This window comes from Hemicordylus capensis, chromosome 11 (genome assembly GCF_027244095.1).
Source record: "Hemicordylus capensis ecotype Gifberg chromosome 11, rHemCap1.1.pri, whole genome shotgun sequence".
NCBI lineage: Eukaryota > Metazoa > Chordata > Lepidosauria > Squamata > Cordylidae > Hemicordylus > Hemicordylus capensis.
The window spans coordinates 1,956,706-1,976,168 of NC_069667.1; the positions used below are offsets into that span (position 1 = coordinate 1,956,706).

At 50.3% G+C, this 19,463-nt stretch overlaps 1 protein-coding gene across 1 annotated transcript in view; it reads right to left on the minus strand.

The window, feature by feature from the left end:
• Positions 1-19,463, minus strand: part of OPHN1 (oligophrenin 1) — a 91,300-nt gene that overhangs the window by 45,451 nt on the left and 26,386 nt on the right. The window contains exons 2-5 of the mRNA XM_053273667.1: positions 16,314-16,409; positions 10,013-10,074; positions 7,923-7,994; positions 831-932 (exon numbers count right to left, since the gene is read on the minus strand). Coding sequence (XP_053129642.1) covers positions 831-932; positions 7,923-7,994; positions 10,013-10,074; positions 16,314-16,409 — 332 coding nt within the window. The remainder of the gene's footprint in view (positions 1-830; positions 933-7,922; positions 7,995-10,012; positions 10,075-16,313; positions 16,410-19,463) is intronic.

The following is a 19,463-nucleotide window of genomic DNA, read 5'->3' on the forward strand; positions in this document are numbered from 1 at the left end:
TTTGCAGAACTGTGTAAGTTACACAATTTAAAAAGGTGCCTGAATCGTCTAAATATTGTACAGAAATTAAAGTTAATAGAACAATACAGCCCCAGCTTATAGTCTAGGAATAATGACAGCACACAATAGGGAAGAAGTTAAAAGAAAACCTATTAGCAAAAGCCAGAGTGAACAGATGTGTGTTAAAGAGCTGCCTGATTGTAAAAACAAAAGAGGAGAGTCAGGTGTCAGGCGGAAAGGCGCTCCAGTGGTAGGAAAGGAAGCAGGCGAAGGGGAGCGAAAGCAATCTTGGGCCAAGCAAGAAGGCTGGTATCATACAGGGAACAAAGAGAAGGTGGATCTATCAAGGAGCAAGACAGTTGCCAGGGGTTAACCTAACTTCTCAATATCCATTACAGCATGCAAAATAAGAAATCAAATACATAAAAGAAAGTGACGCATTTTGGAAAAGTGAACTAGAGGCCTCAATAGATGAACATCAGAAGCAGCCTCAGGAGGAGTCATTGGACCCATCTAGTCAAGGACTGGCTCCTCCAACTGGAAGTAAGCCTTTACAATCGCAGGGCAGAGAAGGGTCTTTCTTTTAACTGGGAAATGCCAAGGACTAAACCTGGGACCTCCTCGAGCTACAGCATCTGCTCTGCTACTGAGCTAGGAGTTAACAGACCCATTATGTTGAAATTGGCTGCATCCATCCCGAGTATAATGCCCACAGCTCACAGAAATTAGCATGCCTTGACTAGAAGAAGTAGAATGCTTAGCCTAGCCCGGCAAGTATCCTTAGAAGCCTCCCACCGACTCCCCAGTCTCTAAGCTAAGTCTCCTCTTACCTCTTGCAACTGAGATTCTTTTTTCTTTGATGATAAACTCAAATGGCGATCTAACATGGAGTAAAACTTCTCACCATCTTTCTCAAATTTCTTCTTCCGTTCCTAGAAATTGAAGAAAGTTCAGACAGAATTCTGTTATGCACAGTAGGTCACGTTATTTTTAGGGATGGAATAAAGCATCCACCTCTGCCAATATTATGACCCGATACTGAGGTTCTGCTGTGTTGGATATGTTTATCAGAGTGGAGTTCAAAATGGCAGAATCTATTATTGTTCTGGAGTTAGTTGCTGGAATTTTGAAAGCAGGAGCCAATAATTCCTGTTCCCTATTCTGTCCTTTTGCAGTAAACTAATTTAAAAATGAATTCACCTCCCAACAAAAAGACACCTGACCTTTTTTCTTAATTGTGATTTGTATAATTATGCAAATTTTGGGAAAAGGCACTTGTGTACTTTTTAAAAAACTGGATTTTTCTTTTATACTTCTTCAATTCCCACAATTTGCGGCACACACACAAAAACGTGACCATCGTATAAATATCCCAATCTGCTGCAGGAGGTCGATGGAAGCCCCTAGGCCACAGGGCCAAGCGGCTGCCGTATCACAACACAGCATCCCTTGGAAACTGAGGACCGCAGTTGCCCTTGGTGCCCACAAATATCCGCCAAAACAGGAAATGGCTCACACTCCCTGAGCAAAGAGGACGAGAAGCGGAACCAGCCCCACTCAGTGCTAAGGAACTTCTCCACGGGTATTGAACAATACGTCCAAATAAAAACAAAGCCCCAGAAACAGAGACTGCTGTCAAATCACAGTCCAAAACCACAAAGGAAGGGGAAAGCACACCAAGGGCAGGGTACGCGGCAATTAATTAAGTGTGTGTGTGTGTGTATTTGGCGAAGATGACAGCCCCTCCATGCTCACTGGTCCCTATAGCGAGGGTGGGCACAAGACAGATCAATGGGATGCTCACAGCAGTTTAACCACAGCCACCCCCACAAAGCCTTTTGCTCTTGGCATTTGCACAGCACTTTTTCTGAGTGTCGAAAGCACTTCACGCCTCCTGCTGTCCCTCCCCTGCAACTGGTACTCAGAGGCATCCTGCCTTTGAGGCTGGAGGTGGCCTATGCAAGCTGCCATTGTGCAGCCTGCAGCTCGGCCAGTTGGGGGTAAACACGTCAAGGTGGGTGGAGAGCATCTGCCTCGCGAAATCACAGAAACCAGGATGGGTGGTGGTGCAGGACTCTTTGGAGGCAGATGTCTCAGGGCTTGGCTTTCCTTCCTTCCACTTCCAGCCACGGCCAGAACTCCAAATCTGATGGAAGCCTGGCCCTTCCTGCCGTCTCTGCCAAGGAGGCCTTATCTTGGGATGTGTAGCAGGCAAAGAGCTAATTGCTGGGGGGGGGGGGATGGCTTTCGGCAAGCTAACTGCAAACAGGCTAAGCAGTGGAGGGCACCATCTGCGCCATCCAGCTTCCAGGCAGCAGACCTCTTTCCAAGAAATAAAACAGCTGGCTCAGAAAGGAAGAAAAGGCCTCCCATTATACAAGCATCTGGCATGCTGGACTCAGGGCAGCTTTGCAAACATCTGCAGCTGCAGCATGCTGGCAACTTGAAACATGTCAAATGGATTTTATTCGACTTGATCCACAAAAACCATGCAGTGCGAGTGCTTGGACTTATTCCACCCGAGGCCCACTGGAATCAGAAGCCGCTCCGTGCTCCGGTTCACGCAGTTGGGAGTTGTGGCTGCTGGTTTCTCTCCACCCATTCTGAGAGCATATTTTGGCATTCCCCCCCCCCACCTCCCCTGGGAACTGCCAGTTGAACATATCAGCATTATTAGTGAGCAGAGTCAAAGTTCTTCTGCCAGTCATCTGGCAAGAGTTGCATTTTCGCATGGCTGGGATGATACACAGAACAAACCAGAGGAGCAGAGCGGCAAAGACACTTTCGTTGCCACAGAGGAAGGATGTTCCAAACCATTTAAACTTCATCACAATAAGTCACAAAAAGACCATGCTGTCAATAGAGCACAACTAATTTTAGTTGGCTCAAGGCCTGTAACTGAGCCAGCGTGGTGTAGTGGTTAGAGTGCTGGACTAGGACTGAGGAGACCCGAGTTCAAATCCCCATCCAGCCATGAGACTTGCTGGGTGACTCTGGGCCAGTCCCTTCTCTCTCAGCCTAACCTACTTCACAGGGTTGTTGTGAGGAGAAACCTAAGTATGTAGTACTCCGCTCTGGGCTCCTTGGAGGAAGAGCGGGATATAAATGTAAATAATAATAATAATAACAACTCTGAAATTGTCTAATCTAGCAGTGCAGACCTGAAATGAAAAACCATCAGGGGCCAGGAGGGCAGTGGGGAAGAGCAAACATTAGCAGCAGCCAGCTCAGCCCAACACCTTAAGTGGCACAGCAGGGAGATGCTTGGCTAACGAGCAGAAGGTTGCCGGTTCGAATCCCCGCTGCTACTATATCAGACAGCAGAGATATCGGAAGATGCTGAAAGGCATCATCTCACACTGCGCGGGAGGAGGCCATGGTCAACCCCTCCTGTAGTCTACCAAAAGAAAACCACAGGGCTCTGTGGGTGCCAGGAGTCAAAATCGACTTGACAGCACACTTCACCTTTACTTTACTCGGCCCAAAAGCTATCTCCCCCGCCCTCCTGTTATGATCTCTCTCTCTCTCTCGCTACCCATGACCTTCGCTTCCCCAAATCTCCCCTGCTCCCTTACATGATGCAGCCTTATGCATGGAGCGCCTCCTCTGAAGACATCCACGGTGCCAGCCGTTTCTCTCCCCCTCCAAATCCTCCTCCAAGCCCAGGTCTTCCACGAAGCCTTTGGCTGAACCCTCAGTGCTCACCTCGACACCTGAGAAGATTTCCCTCCAGCTGCCCTTGCCCTGAGCTCCCCACCTCCCCGACACCCTATAACATGCAGACCAGGAGCAGCTCATCTGAACAAGCAGGGCGGGGGGGGCGTCCAAGCAGGTGCACCTGCCTCTGCTTCTCGGCAGCAGCACGCGTTGCTCCTCTCCGTCCCCAGGCTGCCTACAGGCTGCCCATTCTTCAGGTAGCACAGCTCTACCTGATGAATGGCCAGCCTACAGGCAGCGCATCTCTCGGGGACTGTGGAAGAGTGAGGAGCCACCCAGGCAGCTCCCGGGAAGCAGAGGCAGCTGCGCCTCCTTTGGTGCACACCCACCCACACCCCAACGTGTAGACTGTATGCTCTTCAGTGCAGGGACCTGCTTTTTGCTTACATTACTCTACTGAGCACATAGGAACATAGAAACTGCCATATACTGAGCCAGACCCTTGGTCCATCTAGCTCAGTCTTGTCTACCCAGACCGGCAGCAGCTTCTCCAAGGTTTCAGGCAGGAGTCGCTCTCAGCCCTCTCTGGGAGATGCTGCCAGGGAGGGAACTTGGCACCTTCTGCTCTTCCCAGAGCGGCTCCATCCCCTGAGGGGAATCTCTTCCAGTGCTCACCCTTCTAGTCTCCCATTCATATGCAACCAGGGCAGAGCCTGCTTAGCTAAGCTAAGGGGACCATTCATGCTTGCTGCCACCAGACCAGCTCTCCCCTCTCTGCATATTGTTCACTGGCGTTAGGTAAACAAATCTGAATTGCAACCTGCAAGCAAAAGCCCGAATGCAGGGCTCCCAGAAGTTTAAATTGCTCACAGAGCTTCCAACCCAACAGCAATAACTGCCAGGGGGCCCCTCCACAGCTTGCTTTCCAAAGCAGCCAAATACAATGTTGAAAACAGTATGTTTACACAAGGTAAGGGGGGAAAGGGGAGCTGTCTTCAAAAGCCCCGAAAAGCCCCCCTAATCCCCCCTTAAGCTGTCTTAATCAAAACAACAAGGCAAGCCCGAGAAGCAGCAGCAGTTGCAGGAGCGGGAAGTTCCACCGGCAGCTGGGAATTGAGCAAGAGCAAAACACCGCCCCCACGCCCCCCCCACATCACCGCCCCCCCCCGCAGAGCCTCGTCTCTCTCCTGATTCTGGTTCTGACCCAGTTCTCAGTGCCAGAAACGGCCTCCGGGAAACTGGCTCTGCCCCAAGAGCTGGTCTGAGGGGCCGGGAACCCAACAGGGCAGAGGGCAGGGAAAGGGCCTCCCGGAACCGTTCCGGGACGAGGGGAACCAGACCCAGCCAGAGGGGCAGGAAGCCTCCTGGCCGCAGACCCACTTCCAGCTGCAGGGCTGGCCTTCCAGGAGGCTCCCCTTCTCCACACCGGAGGACCTGAGGAGGAGTCTGCAGGATCTGGAGCGGGAGCCCCATTCTGGGCAACCTTTGTGGAAAAGCAGCTGTAGACCCTCCACACACTCCCCCCCACCCCGGCTTCAGTCCGGATGGGGGCCATGCATGGCACAGGGGGAGAGGAGAGCTGGTCTTCATTTATTGTTCAGTTTTTATATGGCCTTTCATCATGCATCTCAAGGCCGTTTACAAAAGTTAAACGTGAGCGTGCTGAACATAAGCATAATTAGACATCTTTTAATGACTTTATTTTCTTAATTTTCGTATGGAAATCATTAAAGTACATTATCTTTTTTAATGTACAAGTTCAACTTAATCTCAGCTGTATAAATCTCATTCACGATGTCCTCTGCAGATGGGGGACTAGAAGTGTGAGCCCTGGAAGATCTTCCCCTCAGGGGATGGAGCCAATCTGGGAAGAGCATCTAGGCTCCAAGTTCCTTCCCTGGCAGCATCTCTGAGATAGGTCCAAGAGAGACTCCTGCCTGCAACCTTGGAGAAGCCACTGCCAGTCTGTGAAGACAATACTCAGCTAGGTGGACCAAGGGTCTGACTCAGTATATTGCCGCTTCCTATGTTCCTATGAGAGGGATTTAAACCAGTTGCTTTGATCAGGCAGTACCTGAGGACACCCTCCGACATTCTCCCATCTCAGGGGGTGGCCATCAAGGACTGCCTTGGGGGGCACTGTGGGGTCAGGCTAAACCAGCCTAAGAGCAGAGGGCCTCCATGGAGACAGTGAGTGAACCCACAGTGTGCCTTTGTGCCCAGACTCCCTGCAGTATGCACAGGTCCTGCGGTGGGCATTGTGCTCGCTGGGAAGAAAAAACTAAGTGAAAGAAAACTGAACACACACACCACTAGAGACTGGTCCCAACGAGCCAGCAGGGGGCGCCAAAGAGGCAGCACGAGTGGCTCTTCTCCCCCCCCCCCCCGCTGCCTGCAGACAGGCCATTCATCAGGTAGAGCTACAAGGCTGGCATCAGAGCTCTCAGGTGGGGGGGGGGAGGAGCCAGCAGAGCTGCCTGGGACCAGCTGCAACTGGAAGACACACACGTGCAGAGACGGGACAGTGGCTCGTGGGTGGTCTTGAAACAGGCTGAGAACACACACACCCTGCCTGCAATCCTTGCACCAGCGCAAAACACAACGCAGCCTCGACATCGTCTGCATTCGTTTTGCAAAGCAACAGGCTGGGGAAGGGCAGTTGGGTGCTGAGCATTCCTGGCGGTGGCTCCACGCTGCTTAAAAGGTCAAGGGCTCCAGATCGGCTGGGTCACATCCAGGCTTGAGCCTCCTCCAAGAGTTCTCCATTTCAAAGCTGGTTTGCAGCCAGCTCCTTTGGAAACTGCAGCCAACTAAGGCGGAACCTTGACTTTTTCATACTAGATGAGGGAGGAATGAACCTTTCCGTCTCTATAAAAAAGAGATTGCTTCTCCACATATGTTGCTTGCAAAGAAAAAAGCCGTTCTGGCCCTGTCTGTGTTTTGCTTAATTATCTTGGAAGTTTAAAATGGCTTTTCATCTTCATGGCAGGATCACTGGGTCTGAGAAATCTGGCCTATACAGACAGCTGGCCACGTGGTACACTTTCCCTAGACAGTACCATCCCATGCAAGTGGAACTCCATGCAGATGAATGCATCCCAAGCTGAGAGGGAAAAGGCCCCTACACTTTGAGGACTGTAAGTCAGGGAAAGGGTTCTAAGCCCGGCCTCTTCCCAGAAATGCTAGTTTTCTATGTGCAGGGTTTGGGGTTTTTTGGTTTTGTTTTGTTTTGTTGCGGAGGGGGGCAGTGGTGCACAATAGGTGGTGTATTCGGTCACCTCCCATTCTGCAGTTTCAAGTCCAGGAGCAATTTTATCACAATAAGCCGTGTGTCTAGGGAGTTTTCCAAAAAGATGTCAGGCTTAACGACGTCTCCAACATGAAACAAGATGTTAGGTCCTCCTGTTTCACGCCAGCATCCACAGCAGGGACAATGAATGCCAAGGAAGCAGGCAACAATTTCTCAGGAAGGGGAAATGTTCATGTGGGCCACATGCTGCTTGAAACGGAAAATTTAAGGTCACACTGAGAGTGTGTGTGCAAGCGCGCGTGTGAACAAGTGTGAGAGGGGGAGACTGTCTGATTTATTTTTATCAGCTTCCAGAGAATTGTGATAGCAGTTAGAAATGTGTTCCTGTATATCTAACTTGAAAATGCTTGTTCCTTTTTGAGAGGTTTTTTTTAAAAAAAAGACACCACCACAACACTACCACAACACAACAAAATTCAGCCATCCCAGGTCCTTGGGAAGGACTCAATGTCTGGATAAAACAAACCAGTCAACAACACCTGTCTGACTGTGTAATAAACAAACAAACAAACAAACAAACAAACAAACAAGCCAGCAGAGTGCCACTACCAGCCCCTCAACATACAACCAAAACTGTATTTACCTGAATCTAAGGCTAGGTTTTTTCAAGGAGAGTAACAGCAGGAGAGAGGGCATGCATGCCCTCAGCGCCTGCCTGTGGGCTTCCGAGAGGCATCTGGTGGGCCTGTGTGAAAAAGGATGATGGACTAGATGGGCCTCCTTGGGTCTGATCCAGCAGGGCTGTCCTTATGTTCAAGGTTTTGTGATGTTAGAATCAGTGGATTGTCTTAGATCCAGAGTCCTCTTCTTTCACGTAAATACAGGCATAACTGTATATAACCTCTATTCTTTTTTTAAGGGGGGTGTTTTGAATTCAGCATCATCTTCTATTCAAGTCAATCCAGCACCTTTTAAAAATGCAAATCAAGGAGGAAAGAGGGTGAGCAGGGCTTACCTTGGTGAATCCAATTTGCTCTTTACGGAAGTTTTCCAGCGGTTTGATCAACAAATCACTAGCATTTTGCACCTGCAAGAAAAAACAAAACACACTAACAAGTAGTATTGGTACACCGGCATGAACAATTTTGAAATCGGAGCGATGGAGTCCTGAACTCTGCCCCCAGACTAATTCTGAGCCAGTTCGGTTTGGGCTGGAGAGAAGAGTACAAGGAGTGCGAATGTTTCCTGGGGCATCAGGTTAAGAATCCGGAAAAGGAGTCTTCTTCAGAAAGGCAGCGTGTGCTTCACGAGGATCTGCAGTCCAGCACACACATGCAAGGAACTCATTGGAAAGAGCATTTCTGAAGGCTTTCCAATGTGGGGAGTGCATTTCCAGGAAGGGCCTAGCAAAATCTCGCAGGCACCAAGCAAGTTTGAGATAGAATTCAGGAACCAGCTTCTTCCTCACAGAAAGCGGAGCATTCCAGAAAGAGCTATGAGTAGAGACACAAAATTTGTGGGGCCCACCCCACAATCAAACATCCAAGAACCAGAGTCCCGTGAAGCTGAGGACCTTGGCCATCCTCTTTAACATATGCAACACCACTTGACTTTGCATGACCTGATTCTGTTTTTGAGCACTAGCAGCTGAACGTTGGGAAACACTATGTCCAAGGTGAAATTGACCAGTTCCCAAGTTCCATCAGTGGTGTTCTCTGTGCAATGGTCCACACACACAAGCGTGGAGAATCACCACTCAACACTGTGTCACGCAGGCTTCAGCATCCGACCTATTTTTAAAGCCCTGTTTTAAATGTGATGCCTGTCCCGCATTGTATTTATACCCTCTCAACAGCCCTGAAGTATCACCACATTATGGCTCAGATGTACACCACACTGGCCCTAATGCTGGTGCCACCATCCCTCTTTTATCTGTCCACCTGAGACACACGCCCTTCTAGTTCAGCTTTTCTAGGAGGACAAGGAGTCACACTGAAGCACAAGGCCAGCCACACAAAACCCTATCCATCCACTACTGCCTCACTGCTTTTTTTGGCCATTTGGATATTTGCCCCAATGTAAAGTCGCAAAGTAAATCCATTGGCTTGAGAAACTCCTACCCTTTGCTCCATTGGGATGGGACAGAGAGAAGACTCTCAAGATTCAACTGAGGAAAGGAGGAATTCAGAACGTGGAGCCGGGCATTCTGTAGAAGGGCTGACACAGATTCCAGCCTAAATGGGCTTCCGCCCCAAAATATTGCACATTGAGAGGCCAACAGTGAATTAGTGGGAAATTCTGCAACAAAAAGGGTCACAGCTCTGTAATTAAATGGAAACTCCCAATTACACAGAGCATGCCACATGCCAAGGACACAGCTTCCTTCAAAAACGGCCAGAATACTTCATAATTTGCTGCATGTTGATTGACTAATCCAAGTGCAACATAGCTCTTCCCAGAAACACCATGGTAAAATAAAGCAGCTTTCTATGTGTAAGGGAAGAGCTGGGGGTATCAAGAGACCCTTAAAGATTTTCTCAGCATCTTGGTGGAGGAAACCTGGAAGTTAAAGGAATTCATGTCACTGGAGACTTTGGTATCAGTTCAGCATCTGAGGTCCATGCTCCCATACATGGCTGAAGTACAAAGACAATTATAAGAACTGCTTATAATTAGGCTCTGTAACCAGCCCTAATTATAGGCCAGACAAGGGACAAAGTAGATATCTGCGGCAACGGTGTGTTTATTACCTAGGGCCTTGCCCTGTTGGAGTTGCAACACACAGTTGCTCCAAATGTCTAGTTTCATTCTGAAGAAGTGTATGCAGCCCTTTTGCTGTACTTAAGGAAAACATCATATTTTCTAAAAAGTATCAGAAGATAAATTCTTATGAAAGACAAAATTCTGAGACTCTCTCAGCAATCGATTCAGAGCGGTCCCTGCCCCCACCCGCACCCCTTTTCCACAGGGCCGAAGGTCAACCAGAGGGCCGCTGCTTGGCCCGTAGAAGGCCCCCAGGTTCCATCAAGGCAAGGGAGAAAAGGTTGGCAAGGCTGGAGGGCAGAGGACATCTGGTGCCAGCAAAGGGAGAGGAGGCCACCTTACCATCATCGACCTTTCAAGCTCCACCTCCTGGAGAAGTTCTGCAAATTCCTTGAAGGATTCAGCTGCAAAGGCGAAGAGAGAACGAAACCGTTACTTAGGGCTGACTCTGAAGAGATCAGAATTTAACGCCTTGATTGTCCCTATTATTCATAATCTAACACCTTAATATACAAAATGTAGAGTCTTTATTGGAATTCTCAGACTGAGCTACAACCCCGCCTTGTATGCGGAAGGAGCAACAAGAATACAAGGACAGTGGTGCCATTTGGACTGGACTTCCAAGTGGACGTCCAGCCCTTTGTGGACCTGGAAAGGAAGAGGAAGGAAAGGTTGTGCCGTCAAGTCGGTGTCGACTCCTGGAGACCAGTGTACCTTCTGACAGGGATTCCCAGCTGTTCTTGACTACAACTCCCAGAATCCCCAAGCAAAGGTCACTGCAGCTGGGGATTCTGGGAGTTGTAGTCAACAACAGCTGGGAATCCCTGTTAGAAGGAACACTGCTGGCGACCACAGAGCCATGTGGTTATCTTTGGTTGAATACAGGAGGGGGTTACCATTGCCATCTCCTGTGCAGTATGAGATGATGAGGCCTTTCAGCAGCTTCCTATATCACTGCTGCCTGATATAGGAGTTTCCCGTATTCTGGGGAACACACGAGTGGGGATTCGAACCAACAGTAACTAGGCAGGTTACTTCCCTGCTGTGCCATTAGGTGGCTTGCAGGCCTGGAGGGCCCCCAAGTCACTGGCTGCTGCCGCCACCATCTGCCTCTCTGCCCGACCCAGCCAGGCTCAGCGCAGGGCAGCGGACAGAGCAGACAGCTGCTTCCACCCGGCCATTCAGCACCCGCGTACTGGGTGTTCACTCGCACATGTGATGCCTTCGCCAAGTCAGGGTGGTGTGGTCGAGCGGCGTGCGGCACACACACACACACACACACACACACACACACACACACACACGGGGCTCAGGCGGGAGAGGCAGAGCAGAAGGTAGCAGCAACCCGGCAGGAGCCATGGCCAACTCAGGCCGGGCAGCGACCTACCCAGGGACTCCCAGATGGATGGAGGCTCAACAAGGCGGATTCCAGAGCTCCCCAAGCCACCACCAGCCATGTGGAGAAAAAGGAGAGCTGGTGGCCGGGTGAGCAGCAGGCAGGGGCAGACGCCTGCAGCCAGCCAGCCAGAGCATGAAGCTCCCGGAGCCGCGGCATCTCCCCCCACCCGACTAGCAGCGCTTTGGCAGGGCTTCCGGAGGTCTCTCTGCCAGCCTCCCCGAAACTCCCCAGCACGGGTGGGCTGGCAGGCTGCCTGCAGGCAGCAGAGAGGATGGAGGCCGAGTGGCCAGTGTGGATTGCCCACCAGAGTGCCGTGCACACCCCTGCCCGACCCCGCCACCACCGAGTGGGGTGCTGCCTGTGCCCGCCGCCTCCTCAGACCTAGTAATGGCAGGTACACGATTTCCTTCTTGTGGGTATTCCTCCCACTGTGTATATTTATGGAATGGCTTGCCATAAGGCCTTGCTCTCAGGCACAGATCAGGGCAGGGTGGAGGGCTCTGTGAATTTCTTTTAAAGTGGATCGGACAATCTGACGATTCTTTATTTATTTATTTTTTAAATCAAAAAAGTCCCATCAATCTGCTTGTTGCATGGCAGAAACTTACAAAAACAACTGGAACCTAAGCCCCCACCCCACCCTACATGGCAGCATCTGCCCTTTGCCTTCCTAAAAAGGGCTCCACCCTTTAGATCTCCTGGAATCCCTTGGCCTAGGGCGGGGGTGGGGAACCTTGGCCCTCCAGCTGTTTTTGAACTACAACTGGCTGGGGATGATGGGAGTTGTAGTTCAACAACAGCTGGAGGGCCAAGGTTCCCCACCCCTGCCCTAGGGCTTTGATACTGAGCACAGAAGTAGGGCAGGGTGGGAGAGCTCTGTGTATTTCATTTAAAGCAAATTGATTCATTCTGGTTCAATCCATTTACTTTTAATCCATTTTCTCCCTATTGCAATGAAGTTGCCAGAAAAAGGTTCTCTCTATCAGAGTCCTTCACACCTAGTGAAAGTGGAGCCAACTGTTAACACCTAAAAACAAACAACTAGTTTAAAAAAAAAAAACTATGCTCAAGCTGGTCTGATGTCCACAAGGTTTGAGTGAGAAGCAAGGGGCATGTGTTGTGGTTTCAAGTTTTCCCCTTACAAATGCACTATATGTTCAAGCTGGTTGGTGATCCAGATGTGCGTTTGAACTGTGGAGCAAGGGGCACCGTTCCTGCCTGCGCCAATGGGAAACTGGGTGAAACCATGGGGCTAGTAGATGGGGGTGGGGGAGAAGAGGATGCTTATTTTGCAAAGGGGTCCCAGTAAGCCGCTTGGGTCCACCCTCCAAGAAGTACCTAGCTGCACCGCTGAGGATATGGTGTTCAAGAAACCCAACGACTAGAAGGAAAATGAGTAGACTGGAAGCAGCAGAATCCAGAGTCCTTTTCTAGGCCAGCTCTCAAGGCAAGACTCACTGGGCATCTCTATGCAAATTCACTCATTATATAAAAATGGGTCATCAAGGGATGTGGAGAAGTTTCTCCAAAGTAGAAAGCCTCTCGGAATTTCAGGGTTTTCAGACGTCCCCCAAGGAGGAATGAAGATTCTCCCCGAATTCCAGGGTTCATCGGAAGGAGAAATTTCAGCCAACTTCCTCAGATTGCCTCCATCAAGGCCCTCAGTGCTGACTCCTCCACTAAGCTGAAGGACTTGATGTCTTGAGGAAATGTCCAGTAGCATCAGTCTTGTCCCTTGGTGACAGGTGGAAGAGGGAGAACCACCAGCTCAATTAACAGGGCTCAGAAAAGGGGGAGGAGAATGCTCTTAAGGCAGCGTGAACTGGAACCTTGCCAAGCACAGATTTGATCTACCTCTTTCAAAACACCCAGAAAAACAAAAGCCGAGGCTGTAGGAATGCTATTGTGACGGCAGGCAATATCAGCCAGTTCCTTCTTAAAGGAGCTGGAAGGAATCCCACCTAGCTCCTTAAGTTACGAGAGTCAGTTGGGGGGGGGGAGAGCAAAGAGAAATGTCACCTGATCTCTCATATGTGTTCACATGTGGCATATTAACCAAGCAAGATAGAGGACAGCGTGTTGAATGCCACCCGACTGTGTTCACAAGGAAGCTTACTATTAATCACTTTCGGGAGCTAAAGGCTGTTCAAACACACACACACACACACACACACACACACACACACAACTGCCAAATTTATTTAAAACCTTTTGAGATACACAGCAGGATTAAACAGATTAATATCTTCTGAAGCCTAGAGAGAGAGGGCATTCTATTTGCTTACGGAAGACTGGATTCAATCCTTCCACCACTGGGAACCTTTCACCAAGGCACAGCCTGCTATCCATCACAAGACTCAAGCAAAAGTCAAACAGCAGCATTGTCAGGCTTGGGCCTGCGTTCCAGTTCATCCTTTCTCTGACTCACGTCAGCAGGCCGTTACGGTCTGCCCTTTTTCTGCCACTTCGTGGTGTTTCCAAGACTGCAAAGAATTTCCAGCACATTTGATCAGAACCCCTCGTGCTTCGATATCACCACAAGAGTAGTTTCCAGCCTCACAACCAACCACTGGTTGAGCAGCAGCAAATTCGAGAGGCAGATGAATTCCCCAAAGGTCTTTTTAAGGAAGTATACCAGGTTTTATTTTCAAGTTTCTTCTCCATGAATGACAACCTTCTTGCCAAGTCTTTGTTGGTTCAACCCCGCCGGCTTCCGCCAGAGGGAAGCTGGGTCTCCATCAACATGGAGGCTGCCAAAACCACTGTGAGCAAGTTGCAATGGGGTAGGAAAGGCAGACAGGGGTGATTGTCTATGGCAGTGGTTCCCGACCGGGGGCCTTCCAGATGTTGCCGAGCTGCAACTCCCATCATCCCAGCTACACTGTGGCAGGGGGTGATGGGAGTTGTAGTTCAGCAACCTCTGGAAGGCCCCAGGTCAGGAACCACTAATCTGTGGCCTTTTTGTTGCTGCTATGGAAAAACAAATCAGGACATGGAGAGACTGGCCTAATTTAAGAGAGCGTCTTCTTCTGCATGATCCCCATTGTCCACTACGTTGATCAGGGGAGGCTCGTCTGTGGCTGCCTTCATGTCGTTTGGTGGCCACCCAGGGACGGGCCTTCTCTGTTGTCGCCCCAAGACTTTGGAACGCACTTCCCATGGGAATAAGAGTCTCCCCATCTCTAGTGGCTTTTAAAAGGGGTCCAAAGACTTATCTTTTTACCCAAGCTTTTTAGCTTTTTAACTTTTAATTTTTTAAACTTTTGATTGTTTATTATTTGTTTTTAATTGTTGTGAACCGCCCTGAGACCTTGGGTTAGGGCAGTATAAAAATGTGCTAAATTAATAATAATAATAATAATAATAATAATAATAATAATAATAATAATAATTCCTCGTTGGTTTTAATGTGGCTGGACCCTGTGCAACTTTGCAAGCAGTCCGTCTGCTCTTCAGAAATCTCGAGTTGACTTCAAGAGTGGCTGTTCCTAACGGGTCGGGGGCAGGATGACCCCTACTACCACCTCTCCCTCCCGGCAGCTCCAGTTGCTCCTCTCCCCGCCATTCTGGCATTAACAAGAGCTGCGCTGCTTGCGGACTGGCCATTCTTCAGGTAGCACTGTGTGGGTTCAGCCCACTCCGCTCTACCTGATGAATAGCCAGCCTGCAGGCAGCAGAGTTCTCATTAATGCCAGGGCAGGATGGGAGAGAGAGGCACAAACAGAGCTGCCAGGAACCAGAGACCACTGCATCTCATTTGGCGCCCCCTGGCTCGTTAGCACCTGGCTCGTTAGGACCAGCAACTACTGAAGACAACCCAAAATTTCTAAAGAGCAGAGGGACTGCTTGTAAAGTTGCACAGGGTCCAGCCACATTAAAACCAACGAGAAATCTGAAACAGATTTTTATAGGATTTTATAGCAAGCATTAGCATGAAAGGTAAGCTTTAGCAGGGTAGAATCAACTCAAAGCTTGTGGGGCCTCTTTCCCTGCGCTAAGTTCATCAACCAGAATCAGTGAGAAAAATGGCCCAGTCCAAAGGGTGACTTGGAATGAAGGAACAGGGTGCTCCTTACCCCCCAAATTTACTTTCAGTACCAGAAATGAGCTCATAATCCTTTCACACAAAGGTCTAGTCCTGGTTTCCCTCCACCCCAAACTTTCTTTGCTTCAGTAGCCTAATGAAGAAGAAGAGCAGCTGCTACTGCTGTACTGGTAAACCCTGGGGAGTCAGAAACTATTGTGAATGTGGTGCAAACCACCCAGAGACCTCTCAGCAAATGCTGATCTACCTTCTTCCCAGCTCTGATCAATACAATGCAGCCACAAAAGAAACTTTTGTCTTTAGTCCAATTAGATCAGCATGTCAGCACACAGCTCAAAATGTGTATTTCAAAAATTCCACACTTAAAAAAAAAAACCAACCCAGGGAGGCTTCTTTCATATGGACCTGATAAGGCTAAATCTTGAATTGCTTAGCATACTAAGGACACAGACTTCCAGAAATCCTCTGTCAGGAGCACATAAGACCACCCCTGAGTTCTGGCTTGCAGCCAAGTTCAGTCAATTTTCAAGGCAAATATCCGCAGGAGTGAAATACCCCTCAATGGAGGAAAGCATCTGCCCTTGTATGTTTCAAAGTGCTACTTCCAGCTTTGCTAGATGAGAGAGGGAGACCTTATGCTGACAGACCATGCCCTTGAGGCTCGGAAGAAACCCAGTTAAGTCACATGTTGAGTTTGGGGTGGGTTGTTCTTGGTCATTGTTATACAGACAAACGGAGACGTTTCATTGATCCATGACTGCTATTGTACCCAGAGAGATCGTCCAATTACTAGGTTTCTTATCTTCTTTTAGATAATAAACAGTTTGTAACAGAAAACACAGCTAATGTTTTGTTAGTATCTGCAAGGACGCCAGCAAAAGTTATGAGCACGCAAAAATAATCATTCTGGGTCAGCTGGCAACTGTCCAGTTCTCTGTGCTCCGTATTGTTGTGTGTGGCAAAGTTTATCTTTTGAATGTTTATTCTTGCTTTGGAGCATAGCACTGCTTTGTTTATTGCAGTCTGTGGACTAGTTTGATGCACTTTTGCTTTGATATTTACCAACCTCTTCAGAAATGTACTCTGAAGCAGACAGAGAGAGGCCTTGTGATCAAAAAGGGACTTCCCTACACAACAATTAGGATGGGATAAACTTGTTGAAGCTGCTGCAAACACACACACACACACGCAGCACTCACCGATATTGATCTCGTCGTCCGTCAGCGTATCCCCAATAAAGTCAAACTGAAAGGCCTGAAGAGTCTGGGAAAACTTCTGCACAGCCAAGGAATAACCTGGGGAAGAGGTAAAGATGGCAGAAGTGAATATTCAGGGCACCCGCCTGCATGTAGGAAGTCCACAGCGCCATCCTTCGCATCTCCAGTTGAACGACTGCAAGGAGAGATTCTTCTCTGCCCCAGACTCTGGGCAGTCCCTTTGGGTCAAAAGGGACAACACGGAGCTAGAGGGAGCATTGGCCCAGCCCCACACCAGGCAGCTTCACGTGTTCATCTGATCAGCTGGGTTTCAGCTAAAGGGACTTTCCCCCCCATATACAACGATTCAAAGCAGCCACGCGAACACCCGAGGGCAGGGGGCCGAGTACTCTTTCTTGGGCTGAAATTGCATTTTAAATCAAAACGTGTGTTTTAATACAGGCCTTCGAATCTGCTCTTAGATGCTTTCTACTGGGGGGGGGGCGGGGAGAGAACTGAAATTGAGGCATAAGGAAGTAGCCTCTCTACTCTCTCCCAACAGCACCTGACCTGGGTCTCGGAAGCACTGCACAGAGGAGGCCAATCTGCAAAACTAATGCTTGCCTTTGAGTCATGTGTGTGCTTTGGTCCTTCATTAAACAGCAGATATAAGAAGGAACAGAGGCTCTTAATGGGCCACAATACAGGAGACCAAAGATAAAACAGGGCCCCATATCACAGACTAGACCAATTTTCCATTTGGGTCCTCCTTGCAAGTCTGGAATAGGATCAAAGAATCCTCTTCTGGCTCTAGAGCGGAGAGAGACTTCAAATAAACCCACCAGATTAGAATCTAGAGTTCCCAGCAACTGGGACAGAGTAAGAGTTGGGCCCACAATGGGGGTTCTCAAGCTTGGGTCCCCAGATGATGTGGGACTACAGCTCCCAACATCCCCAGCTGCAATGGGCTTTCAGGGATTATGGGAGTTGTAGTCCAACAACACCTGAGGTCCCAAGATTGGGAAGCTGGATCCCTGCCTGCCTTGCCAGCTCCCAGGTCCCTGGATAATCCACCGAGAAGCAACGCTACCCCTAGGCCTGGGGAAGGGCTGTGTCGGTGCCACTGTGTGCACAAGAGGCGCCCTCTCAGGCCTTGGACTTGCGGGCACGCTTGGCCACCCCCGGAGCAGACTGTCAAGCACAAAAGCCACAGACACGAAGCAAACCGACACGACGACACAGGTCAGCGCTGGGCTAAAGGGTTCCCCTGGCAGAGAAAGAGAAACCCTTTCGCCCAGCTGGGTTGGACTGCAGGACTATAAATATGGCAGTCCTGAAGAGCAGAGCGGGGGAGGCACTCCTTGGGGCTCCTCTATCAGAGCAAGAGAGGGGGGGGCCTTGCAGAGCGGTGCTTTCCTCCAAGGTGACGTCACCGGCCGTTTGGGAAAGCGGTTCATGCCGCAGGGAGGGGGGCCCCAGCCTCCCCCCCCCAGGCTGTCCCCACAATGGGAGCGCTCCAGCCACACTCCCCCACCTGGCCTCCCACTCAGACACAAGGTTTTGGCAAACTCCCCTTGCGCAACCTGCCTGCTTTCCATCTGTGCTCAGATTTGGGAACCGGGGGGGGGGGGGGAGTGCGTGGATGGAGTTGCTGGCACGGCCTCTGGAAAACGAGGAGGCGTCCTGTAGCCATCTGCCGAGCCTGGGGGGGTGGACAAGCAGGCTGCTAATCTGATTAGGAAGATGGCGGTGGGGACCCAGACTCCGGCAGCCCCCCCCCCTCCCCGGGACGTTTCAACAGAGGGGCTTCATGAGCTCAGGAACACTGGGTGTGGGGTTGGGGGGCCGCTGGGCAGAGTCCAGGACCGGTGGCTGCCTCGCCGCTTTCCAGAGGGATCCGTCTCCCGGAGAAGCCCTGCTTGCCTCAAGGCAAGCCAGGCCTTGGACACACTGAGGGTCCGGCAGCACTGAAGAAGCTGCCTGCAAGCAGAGGCAGGTGAACTGATCTCCTGCGCCAGGAGCTCCTCCAGGCCTCCGCTGCTCTGCAGTGGCAGGACAAGCGGGGAGGTGGGCCGGCTCACTGGCACCAAGGAGATCTCCAGCCGAAGGGCTCGGAACGGGGACCTTTCAGGGAAGCCGATCTGTGGGGTGGAGGCAGGTACTTGCAAACCCTGGGATATTCCTGGGCGGGGGAGACAGGTGGCTGCTCTTCACCCGGAGACTACAAGACCGACACACACCGGAAGCACAGGCAGTCACTCCTGCTCACTGGGCAAGGCGGCACCCAAGTGACGGCGCTCCGAATACAAAGCAACTGGCCCTGCTCCGCCCAGCCCAGCACCCCTCCACAGGAAATCCACAGCACAGGATTTCCACTGTGCTGCTCTCATTCCTTTCAATATGTGTACCACTTCCCGATTTTGTTGCTGAAAAGCAGTATACTCATATTCTGACCAGTCAGCCCAGAGTGCGAACACAGGAGACAACTTTCAGGGTTGCCACTGCCTCCGTAAGGTAAAGTTGTGCCGCTGAGTCGGTGTCGACTCCTGGCGCCCACAGAGCCCTGTGGTTGTCTTGGGTAGAATGCAGGAGGGGTTGACCATTGCCTCCTCCCACGCAGTATGAGATGATGAGGCCTTTCAGCATCTTCCTAGACCGCTGCTGCCCAATATAGGGGTCTCCCATAGTCTGGGGAACATGCCATTGGGTAACTTATCCCTAGACAAGTCACTTCCCCATTGCAACGTCAGGTGGTGGCTGCTGCTGCCCAATATAGGTGACTACAAATGTATTTACTAGGGAGAATCTGGGGAGCACACCGGCAGGGATTTGCACTAGCAGCCTCTTGCACTCTAGGCACACTGCTTCCCCGCTGCTGCACCACCGCAGCTGATCCCTTGGGTAGAAAGAGACGGTTAATTTGACAGAGAGCACGAGCAAAAAGCAATTGCCCATTGCAATAAAAAAGCAAGCATTGAGCCAGGTCAGCTACCCAGAGTTATTGCATATTTACCCAAAAGGAAGAGGACTCTAAAATTAAGACAGCCCCCCAGTTTCTATCATCAAAGAACTGGGAAAAACCCTAGTCTTGGATTCGTGTAAAATTCAGAGAAACCAAAGACACCAGCAACAGCCCCTGGAGGGATGCTGTGC